General features: G+C 36.7%; 1 protein-coding gene across 6 annotated transcripts in view; it reads left to right on the forward strand.

Annotated features, from left to right (window-relative positions):
- LOC139970919 (dynein axonemal heavy chain 6-like) overlaps positions 1-23,508 on the forward strand; it is a 71,853-nt gene that overhangs the window by 30,144 nt on the left and 18,201 nt on the right. For all 6 annotated transcript variants that reach the window (XM_071976988.1, XM_071976987.1, XM_071976989.1 and 3 more), the window contains 29 exons: positions 723-807; positions 1,102-1,352; positions 2,261-2,546; positions 3,392-3,606; positions 4,084-4,270; positions 4,712-4,791; positions 5,417-5,591; positions 6,498-6,719; positions 7,587-7,841; positions 8,631-8,975; positions 9,596-9,658; positions 10,075-10,267; positions 11,143-11,272; positions 11,521-11,792; positions 12,201-12,479; positions 13,240-13,431; positions 13,716-13,894; positions 14,101-14,229; positions 15,638-15,726; positions 15,831-16,050; positions 16,425-16,595; positions 17,276-17,443; positions 17,657-17,944; positions 18,454-18,615; positions 18,996-19,202; positions 19,787-19,968; positions 21,099-21,207; positions 21,530-21,655; positions 22,688-22,942. In XM_071976988.1, coding sequence (XP_071833089.1) covers positions 723-807; positions 1,102-1,352; positions 2,261-2,546; positions 3,392-3,606; positions 4,084-4,270; positions 4,712-4,791; positions 5,417-5,591; positions 6,498-6,719; positions 7,587-7,841; positions 8,631-8,975; positions 9,596-9,658; positions 10,075-10,267; positions 11,143-11,272; positions 11,521-11,792; positions 12,201-12,479; positions 13,240-13,431; positions 13,716-13,894; positions 14,101-14,229; positions 15,638-15,726; positions 15,831-16,050; positions 16,425-16,595; positions 17,276-17,443; positions 17,657-17,944; positions 18,454-18,615; positions 18,996-19,202; positions 19,787-19,968; positions 21,099-21,207; positions 21,530-21,655; positions 22,688-22,942 — 5,515 coding nt within the window. The remainder of the gene's footprint in view (positions 1-722; positions 808-1,101; positions 1,353-2,260; positions 2,547-3,391; positions 3,607-4,083; positions 4,271-4,711; positions 4,792-5,416; positions 5,592-6,497; positions 6,720-7,586; positions 7,842-8,630; positions 8,976-9,595; positions 9,659-10,074; positions 10,268-11,142; positions 11,273-11,520; positions 11,793-12,200; positions 12,480-13,239; positions 13,432-13,715; positions 13,895-14,100; positions 14,230-15,637; positions 15,727-15,830; positions 16,051-16,424; positions 16,596-17,275; positions 17,444-17,656; positions 17,945-18,453; positions 18,616-18,995; positions 19,203-19,786; positions 19,969-21,098; positions 21,208-21,529; positions 21,656-22,687; positions 22,943-23,508) is intronic.

Below are 23,508 nucleotides of genomic sequence, written 5' to 3' on the forward strand. Positions count from 1 at the left end.
AAGGATCATACTGATATTTTTGTGTGTGTATATTCAATTTCTTCTTCTACTGTTTCTGTATTTTTTTATTCTCTTTCATCTGGTGGGGGATTGTGTTGGGAGGGGTTTGGAAAGGGGGGTGGGCAGTACGAGGTGACAGTTGAAGTTTTCATTTACATGATGCTATTCCTACATGTTTTGTTTATTGCACATTGCCCTGTGTTTGATTAAACCTTGTTGATTAACCTTAAAATTGTTTTACACTTCATTCAGTTTGCTCTTGAATTTGAGTTCTTGCTATTTTTTTTTTCATGATATTTTAATTGATATATACACTTTAAACCTGTTTCCTGCATTGCCCAACAGCATAATTTCTGTGCTATTAGAAATAAACAGCATGATTTCCGTGCTATCAGAAATACTTAAAATAATATTTTACAAAGAAATTGTGTGTATGCATTTTTCAAACCATCTTAGATGACGGTTAGCTCTCACTGAATAGCTAACCTGTCAAAAAATGTTCTTTTTCTTCCTTGTACGTTTCGTTATAATTTGATTTTAAATTCATTAATTGTCAGAATATTAAGGCAGCTTGATCCACTGCATTTTGTCACTTCAGCATTTACAAATGAATCTAGAATTTTGTCAATTTATTTTGATGACATGTAACATATATAAATGGAATAAACAAAACAGTATAACTACATTTATTCATAATATTAAATGAATCTTTTGTCATCCAGGAACCTCAAGGAAGCTGTCCACAAATGGGGTCGAGACTTGGAAGATTGGGTCCTGACACACCCCGGACAGGTGGTTCTCACAGTGGTGAGTACCTGTTTTCTTGTGATACGATAATGTAGGGTCATTTATTTATGCCTGCCTGAGCTGTTTTCTAAAAGATCCTGCGGTAAATCCAAAATCTGCTTGAAAAAAATGGATGAAAATTAAACAATTTTCTTGTTTCTATATCCCCTTTAGTCATGATGGTATTTTTTTTTATCCCAATTTTACTCCTACAAATGTTGTTTCTACATACAAGAGAAATTTGTAAGAAAAATGAAGAATTATGATTAAATTTTTATCTGTCATTTTACATTTCTTCACATCCCTCTATTACAGGTCCAGATCATGTTCAATAGAGAAGTTGCTGCTGCTCTGGAGTCTTCCTCTTCTCACACAGAGCTGATCAATGCCAGAGATCGCCTGATTGGTAGGCTCAACACTCTGGCAGGGTTGGTGGGTCGTCCCATGAGTCATTTCCACCGGAAGAGTCTAGAGGCGTTGATGACCATCGTGGTTCATGCACGGGATATAATCAATAATCTCATTGACGTCAAGACCAGCCATATAGATGACTTTGAATGGACGAGGTAAGCACTAGATAATAAAGGTTATCTGATGGTTTAATATAGCTGGTGATGCAGGCTTAATGTAGATAGTGCAGCTTAATGTAGGTTTATGTACGTAAATGTTGCTTAATGTAGGTAATGTAGGCTTAATGTAGGTTATGTAGGCTTAACGTAGGTAAAATATGGCTAAATGTAGGTAATGTAGGCTTAATGTAGGTTATGTAGGCTTAATGTATGTAATGCAGCATAATCTAGCTTTATGTAGGTAAATGTGGCTTAATGTAGGTAAATGTGGCTTATTGTAGATCATGTAGCTGGTAATGTAGGCTTAATGTAGGTAATATAGACTTTATGCAGGTAATTTGATAGAGTAATGTCGCTAGTTAGTTAAATTGATATATAGCCAGTTACTAGGTAGATTGATCTAGCTAATGTGTATGTTAATTACAGTAGCTAGCTTAAATTGTAGATTGTCTGTGATAGCCTTGTAGATGAAATGTGATCTCATATCATGATGATTTGAAGGAAACATGCATAGCTTCCCTTGTTTTGTATATAATAATAATTATAATGCATTTCTTTGTGGTTCATGTTGTACTCAAGCATTCACTAGCACAAAACATTCTGAGTAATATTTTGGAAGTTGAAAAAATTTAAGAAATGTGTCAGTTGCATTATTTGACCTTATTTTAACTTGCTTATTTGTTGCAGAAAATGCCAAAAATCTGCAAGAAAATAGACCTCATCAATCGATGCGATTGTAGGGTACCTCAGCTATCAGCACTCAAAGAGACAATGTAGTTGATAGCATAAAGTTTCACTTTTTTGCACGTTTATTATAGAATGCATAAACACCTGTCCAAATATTGTATTGTCCAATTCATCTTCTCACTATTAATCGGATGAATTTTTTTGTTTCCTCATTCCAGACAATTAAGATACCAATGGGACGAGCAGCACAATACATGCATTGTTCTCCAGGCCAATGCGTCCTTCTCCTACGGTTACGAGTATCTTGGATGCTCCCCTAGACTGGTCATTACGCCACTGACCGATCGCTGTTACTTGACCTTGACAGGCGCCCTCAACCTTCATCTGGGAGGATCACCGGCTGGTCCGGCGGGTACCGGTAAAACAGAGACGGTTAAAGACCTAGCCAAAGCTGTCGGTAAACTCTGCCTTGTCTTCAACTGCTCAGAGGGACTTGATTTTAAGGTGAATAGTACTCACACAAAGCAATGAACAGTCTCCCTTTAAGGCTACGTAGCAAACATGGCTGGAGTAGTTTCTTTTCTAAATGTTTAAAATATGTATGTTGTAAATGTCATGTATACAGATCCTGTCTTTCGATCAACCTTTGTGATTAGATGTCTCTTTTAAATCTTATTTAGAGCAATTATTCTCTCTTTTGGCGAGCGTTGTCTTGATGTTCTAGTTTACAAGGAGTTTACATATACAAACTGTCAAAGCATACTGCACCCTTAAACCAGCCTTTCTGAGTTTGGTTGGAAATTGTTTCCAAGCATATTAGTATTTTATGGAAAATAATATTGCAATCAATCAAACTAAGATATCCTTCTTGATTTTTTTTATATAGTAGTATCAAATATATGTGAAAGCTAATTTCATTTTTTTTTCTTTTTCTTTTTTTTCTTTGCTTCACTATTTGTAATGAAACTTGACAAAACAAACTAATGGGTTACTTCGTTGATTGGATTTTACTATAATATGAGCATTTAAATATTGATCACTTTCAGCTCAAATAAGCTGCATTTAATTTGTTAAAATTTATTTCTTTGTATGTTGTAACATTGCTCACTTTTGATAAGGGATAGATAAGAAAATGCCTTTTGATATCCTTCTTGGAACTATTCATACAAAGATGTCATTTTACACAAAAGTTATTTCTCAATAAAGTAAGTTGCATTGAATGTGTTATTTGTTTTCTTACCAAATAAAATATTTTGAATATAAGAATTCTTTGGACTCCAGGATGTCTTAATTGAAATCAATGCAACGTATTAATTAATTAATCAATCAATCATTCTTTACATGGACAGATGATGGGCAAGTTCTTCTCTGGGTTAGCTCAGTCTGGTAGCTGGTGCTGTTTTGATGAATTCAACCGAATCGACGTAGAAGTCCTATCCGTGGTGGCCCAACAGCTTCATAGCATCAAGACGGCTAAAGATTCCAACGCTCTTAGATTCATGTTTGAGGGTCGGGATATCCGCCTCAACTACACTTGCGGTATCTTCGTCACTATGAACCCTGGGTGGGCATTGCTTATATTCTTTCTTACAAATGGCCATTCAACTTTGTCACTATGAATCCTGGCTGGGGATTGATTATATTCTTCCTGATAAATGGCCATTAAAACTTTGTCACTATGAATCCTTGGTGGGCATTGCTTATATTCTTTCTTATTAATGGCCATTCAAATTCCTATCAGTGTTCAGTAAGAATATAGTGACATATTAAAGCCTAATTAATACAATTAATACTTGTCATGTATTTCATTGCATTTCTTTAATGACTACCGTCCATGAAACTGTTTTGGATTGAAATTTACTTTTAATTAAATTAAAATAAAAAGGGAAATAAAACCAATGTTAACGAATAAAACATATTCTAACATAAAAGTGCAATCAAAGATCACATCTTATAATCTGTTTTGTCAGGAAGCTGGAGATTCTTAAATTGATAATTTGAAAGCATTTTTCATTCTATTCTCTCTTCCACATATATATAGATATGCCGGCCGGGTAGAGCTCCCCGATAACCTGAAGTCACTGTTCCGTCAGGTGGCCATGATGGTTCCCGACTATGCTCTGATCGCTGAGATCATGTTATTCTCGGAAGGTTTCACCTCAGCCAAGTCACTCTCAAATAAAATAGTCAACCTCTATCAACTCGCCAGCAAACAGCTCTCTCAACAAGTGAGTATTAAGAAACCACAGCAATGGAGGAAAAGTATATTCTACTTCATATTTTCATATTTTGACTGTTCAAATTAATAAATGTCTACTTACTTCAACCAATCAAGGTTTAGTAACTGAAGAGTCCGGTGTAAAACCTATTCATTTGTTGTGGAGATTTTGTATTTTCATTAACAATCAAATAAATGAGAACAACAAATAATCAAATTAATGAGCATAATAAAATCATCAAATTAATGAGAATAATAAAATCGTCAAACTAACGAGAAAGCATCAACAATCTCATTCAATTTGCAACTACCAGACTGATCTTGGCAATACATTTGTAGCTAACTATACAAATCACAGAGCTTGGTTTACTGCCCATGAATTCTTTTCTCCGAAATTTGAAACTTGTTCTACTTTTTTTCGTTCTCCTCCTATATTGTTTGAATTTGAAAGGATCATTATGACTTTGGCATGAGAGCTATCAAATCAGTGCTAGTCATGGCTGGACAGAGGAAGAGGCAGCAACAAATGCAGTAAGTATCAGGGAAAATGTCTGCTTTTGAGAAATCATATTATTTGATAAAAACTATAATGGTAAATACAACTTTATAAACAAGAATTAAAGACAATGAAAAAGACTGTTCTCTGTTCTGTGTGAAGTAAGATACAGCTAGTGATGTCTGATGTAAGATACAGAGCTATTGAGAGATTGATGTGAATTCTGTATATTGAGCTGAGCTCGAAAATTCCTGCAGTTGCGATGGAAGCAATAGAAATAAGCAATCAACCACTTCTACATCTTTATAAATGTAACATTGTTTGGAATATATATTTTGAATAGCAGGATCATTTCCATGTGAATAAAATGTAGTAATTTTTGCGAGGGTTTTTTGTTGTGATATTTTAGTTTATACACAGAAATGAGGTTTGAGCATTGAGATTGATCAAGTGCATGTCCTGTTAGAGTATGGACCCTTACCAGAACACTTTTTCAAACATATTGTTAATTAGAGAAAGATTAATGTGATTTAATTTGGACCCTGGTTGGTGTCATCATTTCCTCCTCTTACATACCATGTAGAGAAAACTGACAATTAGACTTGTTTTGTAGTCAGTATAATCGTTTGCTTATCGTTTAATCTGCCATCTTTTTTTCAGGAATGACACCCCAGCAACCCTAACCTCAGAGCAAGAGGCCTTTATTCTTATCCATGCTCTCAAGGATGCAAATATTCCAAAGTTCCTAGCAGAAGATGTTCCTCTCTTTGAAAGCATTCTAGCAGATCTCTTCCCAGGTGTTTCTCCACCTGCTCCTAATCTTGGCACCTTAGAGGTAGGCATGCACAGTTGTTGAAGGTGATGCTTTGTTTATTAAGGCGTATTCTGGTCTAAACTAAAATGCTTCCTGTAATGAACACACATCTTTAAAGAGATACTGATATTTATGAATATTCAGGTTTGAAAGGAGATACTCCCATTTATACATATTCAGTTATAAAAGCATATTCCCAGTTGAGACAAGTTTTCATATACTGTAAATTCATATAATGTTTCAAAGCTCTTGTGGTGACATTGTGAGCAGTAAACATATCCTGTTTCTATCAGATAAAGGTAAAGAACTTTTCATCATGATATATGAGGAGAGTGTACAGTGATATTAGCTGCACCCAGTTGGGACAAATTTTTTCCATACTGTAGTGTTATGTCCAGCTTCAGAGCACTCGTATTGTCAGTACGAGCAGTATGAATATCATGTTTCTATCAGATCAAGGCTAGGAACTGTTTGTATACTGTCAATACCAGTGCTTTAATAGCATGATATTGGAGTACAGTGTAGAGAGGTATTAGCATTAGGAAATTGTCCCAACTGGATGTTAGCTGAGGAGAATTAATGAATATTTAGTTTTAGAAGGAGAGACTTCCAGCAATGAATATTCATGTTTTAGCAGGAAAATGATACTTTTTAAAAGTAGAATGTAGATTGAATAGTTTGTAAGTTTGTATTAAAGTGACTTCCTAGGAGTGACATCTGTTCTAGAAACATTTCAACAGACTGACCTTATAATGAATGCTGAGTATTAGTGTGGAAAGAGAAGAAACCAAACTTGATAAGTCTCTCTGAACACAATGTAAAACCTGATTAGAAGTAAATCATTGCCAACGTTTTGTAAGATTCTACTTAATATTATGTTTGCCTTTCTTGCCATAATTTTGTATTTAATATTCATCTTTTTCACAGAAAGCTATCTCTATGGCTGTGAGAGATATGAACCTCCAACATTGGCCTAAACAACTTGAGCAAGTCAAACAGCTTCACAGTCAACTATTGGTCAGACACGGATGTATGTTGGTCGGTCCATCAGGTGGCGGTAAAACCACAGTCAGAAATATCCTACAGAAGGCTCTAGCCCTGCTGCCGACCCTTCACCTCCAAGTAGGAGAGAATAGAAACTCTGTCATTGTGAGTCCAAACCTCTCTGATATGTTTTAGTATGTCTTGGTAGGATAAACTGTCATTACAATCTTCCCTGCCTATAGCAAATACCACCCAAGTCCCATGTTTTTGGCCATACACAGGGGAGATTGAATATCTGCCCAAGTTGTTAAATGCTAGCCATATTGAACGCTACTCTGCACAAATTAATGATTAAACATACAGTGCATTATTTCAGTGGTCAGGCCAAATTTGTCTTCACACAGGAAAGTAGTGCTGGCCATGAGAGCACTTGTGTTTACAATCATACAGGTGGCTGGTCAATTAAGTAGGTGCACTCAAGCATGAATCCTAATAACAGTTTCTTGGGGTAGTTTATGCTATCAAGTAACAAATTATAAACTCGAGTGAATTTTGAGGTGGACAGTTTTTCTATAGGCAGTCCTGACCGTCATGGTTACTGGGGTCAAAGGAGGTGCGTGTCTTTGATTAATATAGGTCAGGGAAAGTGATACATACACAAGCACACATGTTGTTTGTGTACACTGATGTAACAAGTCATGACTTGAGTTACTTAAGTTCAAAGCAAAGTTCAAAAGTGAATCTAACAAGAACATTTCCCCCCATGTCGAGATAATACACTGTGACTTGAGTCTATGACTTGTCATGAGTCTTGCAAATTTACTGGCAATGACTCTAACTATTGAAAGAAAGTGACACATTGAGGTATACAGTGGGAAAGATTTGTTTCAAGAGGTCATCAGTATTGACCTCAAATATGCTAGAAAGTCAAATACTGGTCACACTTGTTCAAACTTCATTACTACTTTATTCCTTGAATATTACCTAAAACTGAAATACTCTCCTATTTTCTTGTTTAATCACTTCTTTTAGAAATCTTTTGGCAAGAAGGGTAAAGTGGACACATTCTCCATTAATCCCAAATGTGTCAAGATAGGCGAACTATACGGCCAGACTGATCCAAACACTCTAGAGTGGACGGATGGACTGTTGGCATCCGCCATTCGTAGATTCTCCAGAGAGAGTTCTCACAGTTTCCATGGCGACGATGCCGGTGATAAATCGGTCACAGGTGACGTTTCCATCGGCACTCGTACCCCGAGAGGGTACGATGAAGGCAGATCGGAGGTGTGTGAAAGTTTCATTCAGTATTGCCATTCCTCCTCTTGAAAACAAAAATCAGGGTTTTAAAGTGATTTGAAAGAATACTTCTATGAAGTCATGCACAATTATGACAGACAACCAAAAGGAAACACATTCTGTGTTTCAAATGACAGAAATTTTGGCAAAGTAGTTCAAACATTCAGCCAAGACATCATACAGTAAGTTACATTTCCTGTTAATGTTTGGGGACCCAAAAAGATATAGAAAGTTATATTGTTTCCCAAATGTTATCACACTAAGGATCCAGGAAGTACTAAAACAAGAAAAAAAAGTTTTTAGATCTTATGAATGATGAAGAAAAGTGCCATGTCATTTTTAATGTGAAGTAAACTCCTGTATCCTGCATTTTATTTTTGCATTTTGCATTTATTAACAAAAGCATTTGTTTTTTATGTTTTCTCCCTATAATTATGTCATTCCTTAAGATACAATTTTTTCATGTACTTGTTAAGTTAAATTCTTGCATGCCATCGAGTCTCATATTTATAACTCTAACAAGAGCATGTTTTTATTAGCGTCAGTATTCGACTGCGTGGAATCTAGAATAGAGTTAGCAAACGTTGTTCATCATCATGTTCAACTTGAAATTTTAACGAAAGCAATATTTATAAACTTTAAACAAATAAAGGTATTTTTTATTCATGCATAGAGTTGTTTTGTACCTCATCATCATCATTCTAAATTGAAGTGACCAAAAGATTTCTTCTTAGTATCCTTACATTTTCATAAATTATGAATATTCATATCACCTAGGTAACAAGCCCAAGAAGTTCCTCCAGGGGGCCTTCCCCTCAACAGAGATCGCAGACAGATTATTCAAACACGGCAGCCTCAGAAGCCGGTACCTCGGACGTCTCTCGCATCACTCAAAACCAGAATACCGAGACTCCGCAGGACTGGCATTGGTTGGTACTGGACGGTCCTGTAGATACCCTCTGGGTGGAAAACCTCAACACAACCTTGGATGATAGCAAACTGCTCTGTTTAGCTAACGGTGAACGGATCACCCTGACGACAGGAATGAGATTAATATTTGAGGTGGATAATCTCTCCCAGGCCAGCCCTGCTACCATCAGTAGATGTGCCATGGTCTATCTGGTAATGCCTTACAATTCTTTTCTTCTTGTTTTCTTTTTGTTCTTTTTTTTATGTTTTTGCTCAAGATATTAATATTCTAGAATTGCTGATCATTAATTTCCAAAAGTACTCTCCTGAGATTGCTAATAAATAATTATTATGATTATAATGATTATTATTTGTTGGGATTTCAGACTATCAGTAAAGAACTTGTTTATCTGTTTGCTTTCGTTCCTTTGGCACAAATAGTTGCTGTCTGTCTGTCGTTGGGAGGGGTGTCCCATACCCTATCAGAAATACTTGTATTGGTAAGGGAGCCTAGATGCAAAATGATGATATCTTTTCTGTCATTTGAAATGCATTTGTGTAGCACTACAACTACATTTCGGTCATATGAACAGGGATGTGCAAAGTTGACCATAGATAAGTTTTTTTTTCTTTGTATTGGGACAAAAATGATGACATATTAAGAAAAAATAACATATATAGGAGATTTCTGGAAAAGTTATCATGCGAGAAATGAGAAACTGTGATTAAAATTTCTGATACATTTGTTTCTTTCAATGAAATTATTATGAAATATCATCTTCCGTATAGTAAAACTGACTGATGTCATTTACTTCTTCTATTTTTTTTAACAGGACCCAGTAGATCTTGGTTGGAGACCATTTGTCAAGACTTGGGTCATGAAACTTTCAAAAGAGGTCATTATGAAATCAACTTATTTTTTTGGTTCTTTTCAGAATACATTCAGACTTCAAATAGTTTACTATGTTTAAAAGGAGTTGGTTCATGTTTCCTGCCATGCATTAAATATTAACAATAAAAGTTTCAGTTTTTTTTTTGTTCCTTTTATCTCAAGACAGATGTTTTACCATTTTAGAAATAGACTCAGTTGTTTCAGTCTAGTTTGGAAGGAACCTCATTATTATTAATTGTGGAAACCAATTTTTATTTCTGGTCTTAACCACTCATTCTTCACTACAGTTTGCTTTACATTTCTCATATATTATGTACATCATTCTTGTATCTGTGCGCACATATAAAACATTTGCATTATTAGTCTCAGCTAGAGGTGAACAGTTTTCCTTCTCTCGTCACTATCTGATGACAATTGCAGATACCAGACAATGGAAAACAGCATCTATTGGCTCTGTTCGAGAAGAGCATCGATAAAGGACTGGAGTTTATACAACAACACAACCGATATAAACACCTTCCTGTGACCGATCTCAGTCTCGTTGCGACCCTGTGCTATCTGCTCTCCGCCTTTCTGGATTTCCTCGGCAAGAACGGGGGTTTTGGCAAACACGGTGAGTTGTGACTAAAATAGAAATATTCAGACAATGGAAACATGGTGTAATTGAGCTTCAAAGTTTGTTCATAGAGAGCTTTTTCAAGTAGATACAGAACTGACTTCCATCCTCAAACACATTGATGAGATATAACCTGTGTGCTATCGCTACTTCAAAGTTGTTCATGGAAGGCCTCTTCAAATAGATACAGAACTGAGTCCCATATTCAAACACATTGATGAGATATAACCTGTGTGCTATCGCTACTTCAAAGTTGTTCATGGAAGGCCTCTTCAAATAGATACAGAACTGAGTCCCATATTCAAACACATTGATGAGATATAACCTGTGTGCTATCGCTACTTCAAAGTTGTTCATGGAAGGCCTCTTCAAATAGATACAGAACTGAGTCCCATATTCAAACACATTGATGAGATATAACCTGTGTGCTATCGCTACTTCAAAGTTGTTCATGGAAGGCCTCTTCAAATAGATACAGAACTGAGTCCCATATTCAAACACATTGATGAGATATAACCTGTGTGCTATCGCTACTTCAAAGTTGTTCATGGAAGGCCTCTTCAAATTGATACAGAACTGAGTCCCATATTCAAACACATTGATGAGATATAACCTGTGTGCTATCGCTACTTCAAAGTTGTTCATGGAAGGCCTCTTCAAATAGATACAGAACTGAGTCCCATATTCAAACACATTGATGAGATATAACCTGTGTGCTATCGCTACTTCAAAGTTGTTCATGGAAGGCTTTTTCAAATAGATACAGAACTGAGTCCCATATTCAAACACATTGATGAGATATAACCTGTGTTGCTATCACTACTTCCGAATACAGATAATTTATTAATATCTACTTTACTCATACTTATCAGCTGACGAGGACAGACCTTCTAGTGGGGACAGTCTCACATCGGGTCGTGCAGCGAGGAAATCTCCCAAACCTGGTTCGAGAAGACAGAAATCCAGAGATAAAGATAGATCAAAGTTTTCAAAGTCAGCAAGGTGAGGAACATTGAATTAATTATAAACGCTTAATATCTCCTGGTCATAATGTCTAAAGAAAACCTCAAGGTCACATATCAAAAATGGTCAGTTGCTTGCTTTGCAAAATGGTCTGATCAGGGACAGATGGCCTGGTCATCCTCAAGATTTAATTGAACTGTTCTACTCTTTGAGAATTTGACGGACTCCTGTAAAACTTCTTTTTTTGGGGGTTTTTTTTTTCTTTTTTTCTTTTTTGTGGCCAACAGTAGCAAGGAGTGGTTCCTGCAGAAGCATCCTGAACAGATTCAGAATCTCTTTGGCAAGATCTTCGTCTTCTGTTTCGTCTGGTCCTTTGGAGGAATTCTCAAGAGGGAAGACGACAGCGAAGATGATGGCGGTATATCCCTCGCTCCTCGAGTAGGAGAGAATGAGGATGGAGAGGGCACCAACAAGAAGAAAGGAGAAGTCGTAGACATCAACATTTCATACGAATTTGATGGCTTTGTTCACGATATGTTTGATACAGAGCCTCCTTTAGGTGAGCTATCGGTTTAAGGTTTTATCAACTCTGTCCTTCCTACCTACCTTTCCACTACCTCTCCTACAAGCCCTCTACTATAGCCCCTGCCAGACCTGTTACTTATTTGATTCACTCATCCTAATCCCAGTTATCATGCACATATTTTGTTTTTATTGGTATATATAAGTCTAGGAAAGTTGTTCACTTTTTAAGTATGTTGATGGTAAGATTTTATGTGAATATTGAATGGGATGTTTAAGAGAAAGTGCAAAGTAAGAGTTAAAGATGACTTATCTTTGGAAACTTTTGTTTGTTTAATTTTTAAGTATCAGCATGTGTAATTTCAGATTGATACAATTTTTTTTTGTGGAAAAAAGTTTAATAGTTACTGAATATTAAAAAGATATATCTGTTTTTCACAAAAAGGTGTCCGTCTCCCATCCGGGAGCCGAACAATCTTCCAGTACTTTGTCAGCCCAGAGAGTGGCAAATTTGTACCCTGGGAGGAACTGGTCCCCAGCACCAAGTCCCTCATAGAGAAAGGGGTGACCCATGTGTCCTTAGGGGAGCAAATGGGTCTGACCACTCAGATGAGCAAGGACGTATCTCTGGAGGACAGCGAGCTGGTACCGACTGTGGACAGTGTCCGCTATTCATTCTTGACCAGTCTGTTAGCTGTTCACAAGCACCCTGTATTAATTACAGGTAAATAATTTATTATTCAGATAAGGGTGGGTGTTCTTTTCATTCTTTTTTAATTTTTATATTGGCCTGAGAGCCAGTCCTTTTAGAATGCATGCATGCATGCAACCTCAGTGTGCTTTTGAGAGAAACGGAATAGCATGTGACTCCATGTCAGATGGCTATCCAGATCAAAGGTTTAGCTTATTATTGATTTTTTTTCTCACCATTTTGGAGACCATCTCAGATGGGGAAGCAGTGGATCTTATTTTAGCCAGCCAAGGCTTGAACTCATAAATTTGCAGATGAGAGGTGTCATTACTTCTAATGCCCCTGATTTTTTCACTCACTGGTTATAAACAAAATTTAGTATTAAAATTATTGCCTTGAAAGCAAAAATCCCACAGAGAATGTTAACTTTTGCTAACACAGAATACAAGGTAACCTCAGTTAATTTATTCGAGGTCAGAAATACTTTAGGTCAGTGTACATGTCTAATCCATGTGTTTCAACATTTATCATGTCTTATGGGAACACTCTGTGAAATTGTGAAAAGTACATTTTCAATTTGCTATTTACACAGTTACTGCCACTTGAGTTTGCATGTTAGATATAAATCCAGTACACCAAATATACATATAAATTTGCTCATATATGTGACATTAAAGGCCAAGGCCTTTTTTTATATACACACATTTCACACATTATAAGTTTAAAGTATCCAATGAACAATGATCAAAAACTGTTAATAAATCATTCCTGAATGTTTGGGTTTTTCTTACAGGAGAGTCTGGGGTAGGTAAATCTGCTCTGGTAGGAAGCTTGTTAAAGAAGCTTTGTCTGGATAAAGGATCAACTACACAGCTGGGTACTGTGCTCGGAGAGGTCTTCCATTATTCAGAGAGGGGGACAAACATCCTCTCAAACATCTCTGCCCTGACGTCTGGTATCATTAACGATGATAGCTCAGAATTTGGTAAGTTCGGGTAAAAGATCTTGTTTCTCTGTCAACACATAGACTGTACACAAAATTGTCAACGTATTGTATATGAAATTGAAATGGAAAGGAGGTAGGGAAGGTGTATGGTGGGAATGTATTTGCATAAATTCCTTTGTGTTATAGCTAGTTCATTATTGTCATAAATATGCATATGCAAATGAGTTCATCTTTGCAGTTTATTTGTTGGGTGAATATGAAGATTCAAAGAAACGGTAATTCTTTGACATTGTGTGACCTTGGCAAATTTTATTTTCTCTCAGGTGGAGATCCTATGGATTTGACCTTCATCACAGGTCAAGTCAGAAGGTCAACAGGAGGTATGGTGTCTACAACCTTACAGTTGAGCGCTCAGACTTCGGCCAGCAGGGTGCAGGCCCAGATTGAGCACAAGTTAGTAAAAAGGGGAAGAGAGACCCTTGCTGGGCCGAGAGGGAAAAAGGTAAAATAATTTGTTTTCATTAAGGAAAAAGTACTTGCTGTCTGGAGAATTCTATGAATCACATTCTAGCAGTCCCATCACTGATTCATTTGCTCTTTGCTTTCAAACTACATGGAAAACTTGTAAGGCAAAGCTGTAAGGTCTTATTACCATATAATTCACTACCACGTTAACTTACAGTCATACCTCCTTCATTTTGTTTTCAGGTTCTCGTTTTCGTGGATGATTTGAATTTACCAGCACCGGAACAGTATGGAGCACAGCCTCCTCTAGAGCTACTTAGACAGTTTATGGAACTTGGTGGATTCTACGATACAAAGAAGCTCACATGGAAGGTCAGGAAATATTATGTTGTGACTGCAATGAGCCCTTCTCGTCTTGTAAAAAAAATATTTATAATCTGGTGTCTTACTGACGATCCTACACATTTAAGTTAGTGAGTGTATACTAAGTTATGATAATAAACATAGGAGTGATAGTAGCAGGAAGTTAGAGAGCCGGTGTCACTATTCTCCCTACCCAGCCTGACCCTACCCTACCTGACTCTCCCCTCTCTACTCCACCCTACCCAACCCTACCTTACCTGGCCCTACCCTACCTGACCTCATCCTACCCCACCCTACCTTACCTGACCCTGCCCACCATACCCCACCCTACCATACCCCACCCTACCTTATCCTATCCCACCCTACCCCACCTGACCCTACCCCATCAAATCACCATCTTTCCCACAGTCACCCTGTTTCATAACAGGAGTATCAGAGCAGTTGTTTAAATATTTCACTCTTTTTAACCAAAAGCCCAAAACATTTTCATATCACTTTTAGCTAATAAACCATTTCTACTTTGTTCATGAAACTCTATTGTGTTATGATCATGAGGGAATGAATTAGTTGTTAGTTCCGATCGCTTTTAATTTAGGCGAGAAGGAATCATACTTTACTTTTACAAAGTTAAGTGTTCTAGTAATCTGAGAAAAAGACTGAATGCCTGAACCAAACAGTGTATATGCAATGGGAAGTAAACTGACATGTTGAAAACGATTGGCTACATCTCTAAGCTGACTATATGTGACAGATTTTTGGTGGGTGATGGAATCTGTCATGCAGCCAGTTAGAGATATCACTGTCACATTTATGGCCCATTCTGTTGCATGATTGGGTAGTCATCTGTGTCACTAGCCGGCTCATTGGTCAGTAGCCGGCTCCTTGGTCAGTACTGACCTTGGTACCCGATACTACTTAATAATAATAATATAATAATGATAATTTATTTTATAAAGCTTAAAATCCACAAAAGTGCTCTAAAACGCTATGTAACAGTAAAAAAATATATGACACATAATATGTAGTAAAACTGCAGAATAACATACATTATAGATGAGTATGAAGAATAAAAAGCGTGCACGTTTGAGTGTGTTGGAGTACTGCACATGAATAGAGTTGAATACATTGTTTATATATTGCAGTAATGCTGTCTATTGAGATGATCAACATCTTTTTCCTACCACCTTACCTAGCTTTGCTTCTTGGGAGCATTTTAGAATGGTCAGCATCCTTGCTAGGTGGTTACTGTAAGATTCGTAAAGTCACAAAACCTGTATGATTGACATTTAGACATAGCTCTCTGGGTACTCAATGGAGATATGGCACCTTTTATGGAGGTTTTACTATTTTAGTGATAAAACACTCCCAGTAGTATTAAAGTTATTATTATTGAGGTTTGAATCACGTTTCCCCACAGAATATCCTAGACGTTACTCTCCTGGCAGCTTGCGCTCCTCTTGGTGGAGGGAGAAACCCCATCAGTCCTCGTCTTCTGAAACATTTCAGGTAAGTTACTGGATGTCCGCTGCTTTCATCATCCCTCAATTTCAATTCTCCTCATGTTATGATTTTATAGTTGCTTTCATTTTTATAAATCTATTTTTTTTCAGTGTGCTGTCTTTGCCACAACCATCAGTCCAATCCTTGCAACATATTTACCAAGTCCAGTTAGGCTGTTTTCTAGAGAATGGCGACTTCTTACCGGACATTCGAGAGTTACTCCTGCCTTTGGTCTCTGCCTCTATAGCTATCTACTACAAGATGTGTTTCAATATGCTACCGACCCCTGCTAAATCTCATTACACATTCAACTTGAGGGATCTATCCAAGGTATCAAATATATTCATCTTCAATAAACATGTGTTGTTGGTTTTCTTTATTTTTCTGATATAATGATTCTAATCTTAATGTCCTATTAATCCGTTTATTCTTTTTGATCAGTGGTCAAGATAAAGCAGATAATCTTTTGATCTTGTGAGGTGTATTATTTTGTTGCTTAAGATCATAGTCAAGAGGAGGACTCGAAACGTGAAACATATTTGTCAGTTTTCTGTTTGTACTTTAATCGCTAGAACCTTTCGTGCCAAATTTCAAACTATCCTGCTAGTTAGATTCTTCTAGAAAGCAGAATGCTTTTGTCTATCAGTTGGTTTACAAATGTCGGAACTTTTCAGCCATGTCAAGGAGTATTTATTAATCCGTAGGTAATCCAGGGACTTCTTCAGGCTAACAAATCAACGGTCACTTCCGTGGATAGAGCGGCTCAGTTACTGGCTCATGAAGCTATGAGGGTGTTCCACGATCGACTGGTAGATGCCAAGGACAGACTCAAATTCTTTGAATTCTTGGCAGATGACTTGCATAATTACTTCAGAGTAAGATTATTATTAGGTTGTTTGTTTCTTCTCTTTGTATGTCTTAGTAGCTAAGCAATTAGTTTACATCTTATTTTTTTTTTAATTTTGTATTTATGACTTCTTAAATTTTCATACAATTTTTATTATTATATGTCTTATTAGAGGGCCTCATGGAAGATTGGCTATTGCTAAACGAGCCACCCCTCTTAAAATAAAGTTTAAGTAAAATAAATAAATACTTCAATTAGTGCCAATGTACAAGTTGATGTCACACGTCCACCCCAACCTTCTCACATCAGGACTTGCTGTAAGGGCACTGTGTCAAAAGTTGGACTGCTTTATGTCAAAGCCAACTTTTGAAAAAAAAGTTGTTGAATTACATTCTCAAGTTGTTATGTCAATTTCTACAAAGTTGACGTTGGCAAAATATTGGGTCAGGGCTTCAAAGTTTTTCAAAATTTGTGTTCCTTCCAAAAATGGTGATTGTGAACTCTCTGGGTAGATGTTTACCTCTTTGCCATTCTACAAACACTATTTTTGCCAAGTTCACAAAGATAGAACATGAATATTTTATAGTATGCAAATGAACTTGTAAAAGATGTAACAGTGATAATGTTTTTTTTTATAGACTTTTTATGGAAGACTTTGAGAACTCCATTCATTTTAAATCTATGTTTGTGTTTTCTTATCTCGTGCAGGTTAAGTGGACTGCGGAAAAACTTCAAAACGAACCTTTTCTGTTTGGTGACTTTTTGGATCTGAATGTTCCTTCGGGAGAGAGAGTCTATCGTCCAATCAGTGATTATGATAAACTGGCCCACATCTTGGAGGAGTACATCGTGAGGGTCAACTATGGAGGTGGCCAGGTACATATTTCCACCATTGTGTAACAAGTAATGAATGTAGCACTTTTTACTGACTAAAAGGAGAATATTGAATATGAAATCAATAATTGAATATTACATTAAAACTATTTATTAATATTGCAAGATGCATTCTTCTGGTAAGTTTTAAATTACAATTTTTTTTATTACTAGAGAAAACCCTACATTAATTATATATTAATATTTTAATCACAGGAAAACCAACTGGTATTCTTCAAAGGTGCCCTAGAGCACATCATCCGTGCCGCCAGGGTCTTCCGCCAACCAGGTGGTCACATGGTCTTGGTCGGTCTGGACGGTACAGGCAAGTCAACCACGGTGCACCTGGCCAGTCACGTAGCCGGCTGCATCCTGTACAGACTCACACTGACCAGAGGATACGGTCAAGCGGACTTCCGTGATGATCTCAAGAAAGTGTTTAAATTGGCCGGCGTCCAGGGCAGTAACACAGTGTTTCTACTTACAGATAGCGACATTGTTAAGGTATGTGACATTTTCCTCCTTTTACAGAAGTTTAATTCTCTTTCTTTGTACTTTATTGGATATTTTTTTACAGTATTTAATATCGTTACTGTTTTTGTTCTTTTTCTGTCTATTCTGATGTGAGTACTTTCATCAGTACCATTTAAAATAGGTTTGGTTATTGTTACGTAAAACGGAAGTTATTGTCGTGGTTTAGACAGGAACCAAATGGGGAACTGTTAGGCAAGAGGAGGTTTGAAAATGTTACATCTCACAACAGATGGATAAGTAACCCGAAATATCATCCTCTAACTTTTCCACAACCTAATTGTCTCGCCAGATAACCATTCATATTCTTCCCTCTTTTAATAACAAAAACAAAGTTTACATGTTTTGTCTTGCCCTAGCTGCACTCCAAATTTGGATCCTAAATAATAAAAAATCTCAAAGGGGGGAGACCATGTGGGACTCATTTTAAGGTTTGACTATGAATCTGTTGTAATCTAAATCTTCTTTTGTTCTATTGACAGGAGTCCTTCTTGGAGGATGTGAACTCTGTTTTGAATTCAGGAGAAGTCCCCGATCTCTTTGATAGCGACGACCTAGATACAATCACCATGGACCTGAAGAGGGCCGCAGCAGAGGCAGAAGTACCTGACACCAGGGATGCAGTCTACCAGTTTTTTATCCAGGTAAGATGAGGATTTTACGAATACGGTTATCACCGAAGCAAAGACATTTTTGGCTGTTTTCTCACCGTTTAAAGAATGGCCAAATAGTTTCCATCGGCTTTAGCAATGCTAAAAACATTCTACACTGTTTGATGTTTCGGGAATTGTTTTCTGATCTCTTTAATATTACTTCGAAATAGACATTATAAAAAAAGTGACATATTTATTCATTCTGCAATAATCAGTAGTTCTCAGGTCTATTCATTACAAGGAAGACTAGGATGAAAAATTGATTTTAGCATATTTTGCTCTCATCTTACCGCATTTTCAAGTCAATTCTGCTGAAACTTCGACCAAAAAGCTTTAGACCCTTTGCATTGCTTCTGTTTGACCTTTCCCAGAGGGTTCGCAGTAAGCTTCACATCGTGTTGGCGACCAGCCCTGCGGGGGATGCATTCAGACAGAGGTGTCGGACGCACCCATCCTTGGTCAACTGTTGCACCCTAGACTGGTACGATGAATGGAGCAACCAAGCCATGCTAAGAGTGGCGTCAGTGTTCTTATCCCAGGTAGACTTTACTGGTATCGGAGCTGATCAAGATGTCAAAGTAAGTCTGCCACAGTGACTGCTAATTGGCCAAGTACCATGGGTACATATTTTTTGTTTAAGTAAGTCTGCCAGGGGACAGATAATGATTTAAGTAAAAGTTGTGATAGTTTATTAAATTTTGAAGGAAAAGTTAGTTATTATTCTTTAGCTTGATTTACCATAGAAGGTAGTCTGGTTCCCTTCTTAGTTGATCAGAAAGTGGCCCAAATTTAACTGCTGATAATACTTATCTTTATTTAAAAAATATCAAAATGTCATTTTCTCAAGTTATTTTTATTAAATTCAGTTTAAAATATTGGCCCTCCAGGTTCAATTTTGGCATATTCCTTTAAAGTTTAGTATATGTAACAGTAAAGCATTTGTTGATATGAATTGAAAATTAGAGTGTTATGTAAAAAAATATCAAAATGTAATTTTCTCAAGTTATTTTAATTATTTCAGTTTACAATATTGGCCCTCCAGGTTTAATTTTGGCATATTCCTTTAAAGTTTAGTATATGATAAGAGTAAAGCATTGTTAATATGAATTGAAACTGAAAGTGACCTACCTAGGATTAATGCATATTGCTGGTCACATTCAAGATCCTGAAGGACAACATTGCAGAGATCTGTGTTGGTGTTCACAAGGACGTCATGGATCAGTGTCTGAGGTTCTACCAGGAGTTGCGGCGTCATTACTACACGACCCCCAGTAGCTACCTCGACCTCATTCAGTTGTATTCCAAGATGCTGAGACAGCAAAAACAACATTACATGGACAACAAGTAAGTGCAACTGAGATAACCATCTTTGTTTGTTTTTTTTAAAAGATATTCAAAATTTTAGTCAAATTTGAGATAGTTATGTGCTTTTGATATAAAAATGTGGTGTTTCGCCAAGAATTATTAACTATATTTTTCTCAATTTTTGAAGTAGCTAATACTTTGGTTAGTGTCAATGTTCAAGTTGATGTTACACGTCAGCCCCCAACCTTCTCACATCAGGACTGATCATTGCTGTACGGGCATCATGTCAGAAATTGGTTGCTAAGGGGGCTGCAGCCTCACAGCAACCAGGCTGCATATGACATACTGCTTTAATCTCTTGTACTTCACATTTCCAAACAATAGGCACTGCTGGTCTGCAGAGATAACCTCTAGTCTTTGATGTTGATTAGACCCTGTCACATGGTAGGAATGAGCAGCTGCTGCAGCTTTTCCTTTTGGCTTGCTGCCTCACAAGAAAATAATCTCGCTCTGTTTGGGAGATATCCTTGTTTCATAGTCATGTCTGGGAGTTGTCATTTTGTAAATCTGTGATGTCATAGTGTCACTACGATCCTGCTTTTACTTTCTACCTTTATGTTTGTTTTCATATTTGCAAGACAGAATCTTAACAGTATTGACACTGAAACCAATGCCATCATCAGCTTCTATAATTTAGATTCAGCATTTACCATGTATTAATTACGAAAAATGTACATTGCAACATTTATTAAAAAAAGAAAACTTAAAAGAATTGAAGCATATGTGGCTGGATGATGTCATATTTAGACTTGATCAAGTCTACAATAATAAGTGTAAGGATCATTATATCTGTGGTATCTCCCAAATAGAATGCGACTCTTTTTAGCTGTTTTGGAAAGTTGTTCATGACAGTATTTCTATCACATAGATCAATAATGATGGTTAGGTTTGTGTCTACCTTTGAAAGTGCTGATCAAGTGATCATAACATTAATGTAATGCAGAGAGATCAAACACTGTAGTGGGCTCTCCTGGACCCAAAGAGTCAAGTCAGATCATTCCAAGTATCTTCTTTAATTTTCAAGTCCCAGCACAGGAGCAATCTCTGCTGTCATACTTAGTCATGGATGTCTAATGATACTGAAGTCTTTCTTCAATTTTATTTTATAGAAATCGTTTGTTCGTCGGTCTCTCTAAACTCACCGAGGCTAATTCTCTAGTTGACACCATGCAGGAGGAATTAGTGAATCTTGGACCTAAAATTGAAGATAAAGCCAAGGTAAATATTAATCATCAATACAAACAACAACAATAGGTAAACATATATATGTTGGGATATTTTTTTAGAACCCTCATTCTACTATTTTGTCAACATCATTGTGTACATTACTCAAAACAAAGTTATTTCATCTGGAGTTTTGTGTGTATTAAGTGATATATATGGTATAGAATCAGAAACAAAGAGAGGCAAATAGATCTGGTGAGATTAATTTGTTCCATTTATTGCTCTTAATTTTTCCAGAGTTTGGATATTTCATATAAATATCACATTATTGAGCTGATAGATTTTAACCTCTGATGTTATCTCTCATAAATGCTAGGATACCGAGCTGCTCCTCCAGCAGCTCTCGAGGGACCAGGAGGCGGTGGATCAGGTCAAGACCATCGTAGAGGAGCAAGAGGCGACCATGAAACGAGAAACTCAGCTGGTTCAAGACTATGCTGATGTACGTACTGAAATTAAGAGACAAGAAATTTTATGTATGTGTGTATGTATTTTAGATCCTCCTGCAAGCAGGAACTCACGAAGAAGCCTCATTGGCTTATCAAAGCCCGAGCTTACCGAAGTCAGTCCCTTAGATTCATATTTAACGTCCATGATTATGAATTGTCAACAACTCTGTAACTGGACGACAGACATTAATCTTGGAGTGACTTGAACCGGGGACCTTATGATTGAAAGGCATCAGCGTTAACCAATGAGCTAACACTCCTAAGTTATAAACTCACAAATCTATAGTGTATGAGAGAAAACACTTAATTAGCCCTAAAATTGGTATGTTTAATTAAGAAGGAAAATTTGACTTGTAGTATATGTTAGGGCATGGGAAGAGGCTATGGGCTGGAGTAGAACAGTTTGTGGAGGATATGAATACAAATTGCTTTCCAGCACTTTAATCTTGTGAATGAATATGAACAACATTAAAACATCTTCTTATTAGTTTAAACTATTTAATGTGTAAAAGTAAGTTGGCCTGACGTTTCGATCCTAGCAGGATCTTCTTCAAAGGCTGAATGACAAGTAACAGTAACAGAAGGGACAAAAACACGCACAGAATACAGACAGGTTAATGAGCATGGTGAACACAAAGAGATAGATGTAAGGGGATTAGCAGACAAGGAATGGAGAAATGAAAGAAAGCAACCAACAGGGGAAGAGGAGAGGTAGGAGATAAACAGTGGAAGGACAAAGAGAGGATTAAGGGAAGGGGGTAGGGAATAAACAGGAGAAGAACAAAGACAGAAAGGTGTGGAAAACATTAAATTATTTAATGTCAGCTTATGCTGTCTGCGCTTTGTTTATTTGATCCAAAGATGTGAACAACCTTGTGAATAAGCTTATCAAAGAAATGGTACAAATTTTAGTCTTTCCCAACTGTTATACCGTTAGTAAATACTAAAGACAAAAACAATAAAACAAAACATGAGAAGTTTAAATTGTTAACCAGTGATGTCTTATTGACTCATCTGTCATCTAGCAAGCTGAGAAAGACCTGGAGTCAGTTTTACCAGCCTTGGAGGATGCCACGGCTGCCCTGGATGCTCTGCAAAAGAGTGATATCTCGGAGATAAGGGTCTACAACAAGCCCCCTGTTCTGGTCATGCACGTCATGTCTGCTGTGTGTGTGCTGATGAAGCAAAAACCAGATTGGAAGACTGCCAAACATTTGCTGAACGATGCAGGGTTCCTGAACGATTTAGTCAACTACGAAAAAGATCTCGTATCTGATAAGGTAAGTTGAAAAATTTGGGGACATTACCTCTCGATTGCATGAACATAAAACTTTCACCATTAGTAAGAAATTTGTGCCAAGTTTCGGTAAATTTTGCAATATTTAAATGATATGATGGTTCGTTCTTTCAGTTGTGTTCAACGATATCGATTGACTTGTGAAGTTTTGTATTTATGATATTTTATGTGTAATGTTTCTTATAAAAGCAGAAGAACTTCCTACTTAATACATTAATGTCTTAATATAATTATGTTTAAAACCTTATTAATAAGAAACATTTTGAGTGTCAACAAGTGTCAACAGTTGTGTTCATCAATATCGATTGACTTGTGAACTTTTGCATTTATGATATTTTACGTGTAATGTTTCTTATAAAGGCAGAAGAACTTTCTACTTAATACATTAATGTCTAAATACTATGTTTAAAACCTTATTAATGAGAAACATCTTCAGTGTCAAAACAACTATGAATGCTAGGCATAGGTTTCAAAGCAGATCAACTAAGTATCAACTAATACTTACCATGATGTAAAAATTCTTTGTTATTGTTGCCAATTGTGTTTGAT

The sequence above is a fragment of the Apostichopus japonicus genome, chromosome 8 (assembly GCF_037975245.1).
Source record: "Apostichopus japonicus isolate 1M-3 chromosome 8, ASM3797524v1, whole genome shotgun sequence".
Classification (NCBI taxonomy): domain Eukaryota; kingdom Metazoa; phylum Echinodermata; class Holothuroidea; order Aspidochirotida; family Stichopodidae; genus Apostichopus; species Apostichopus japonicus.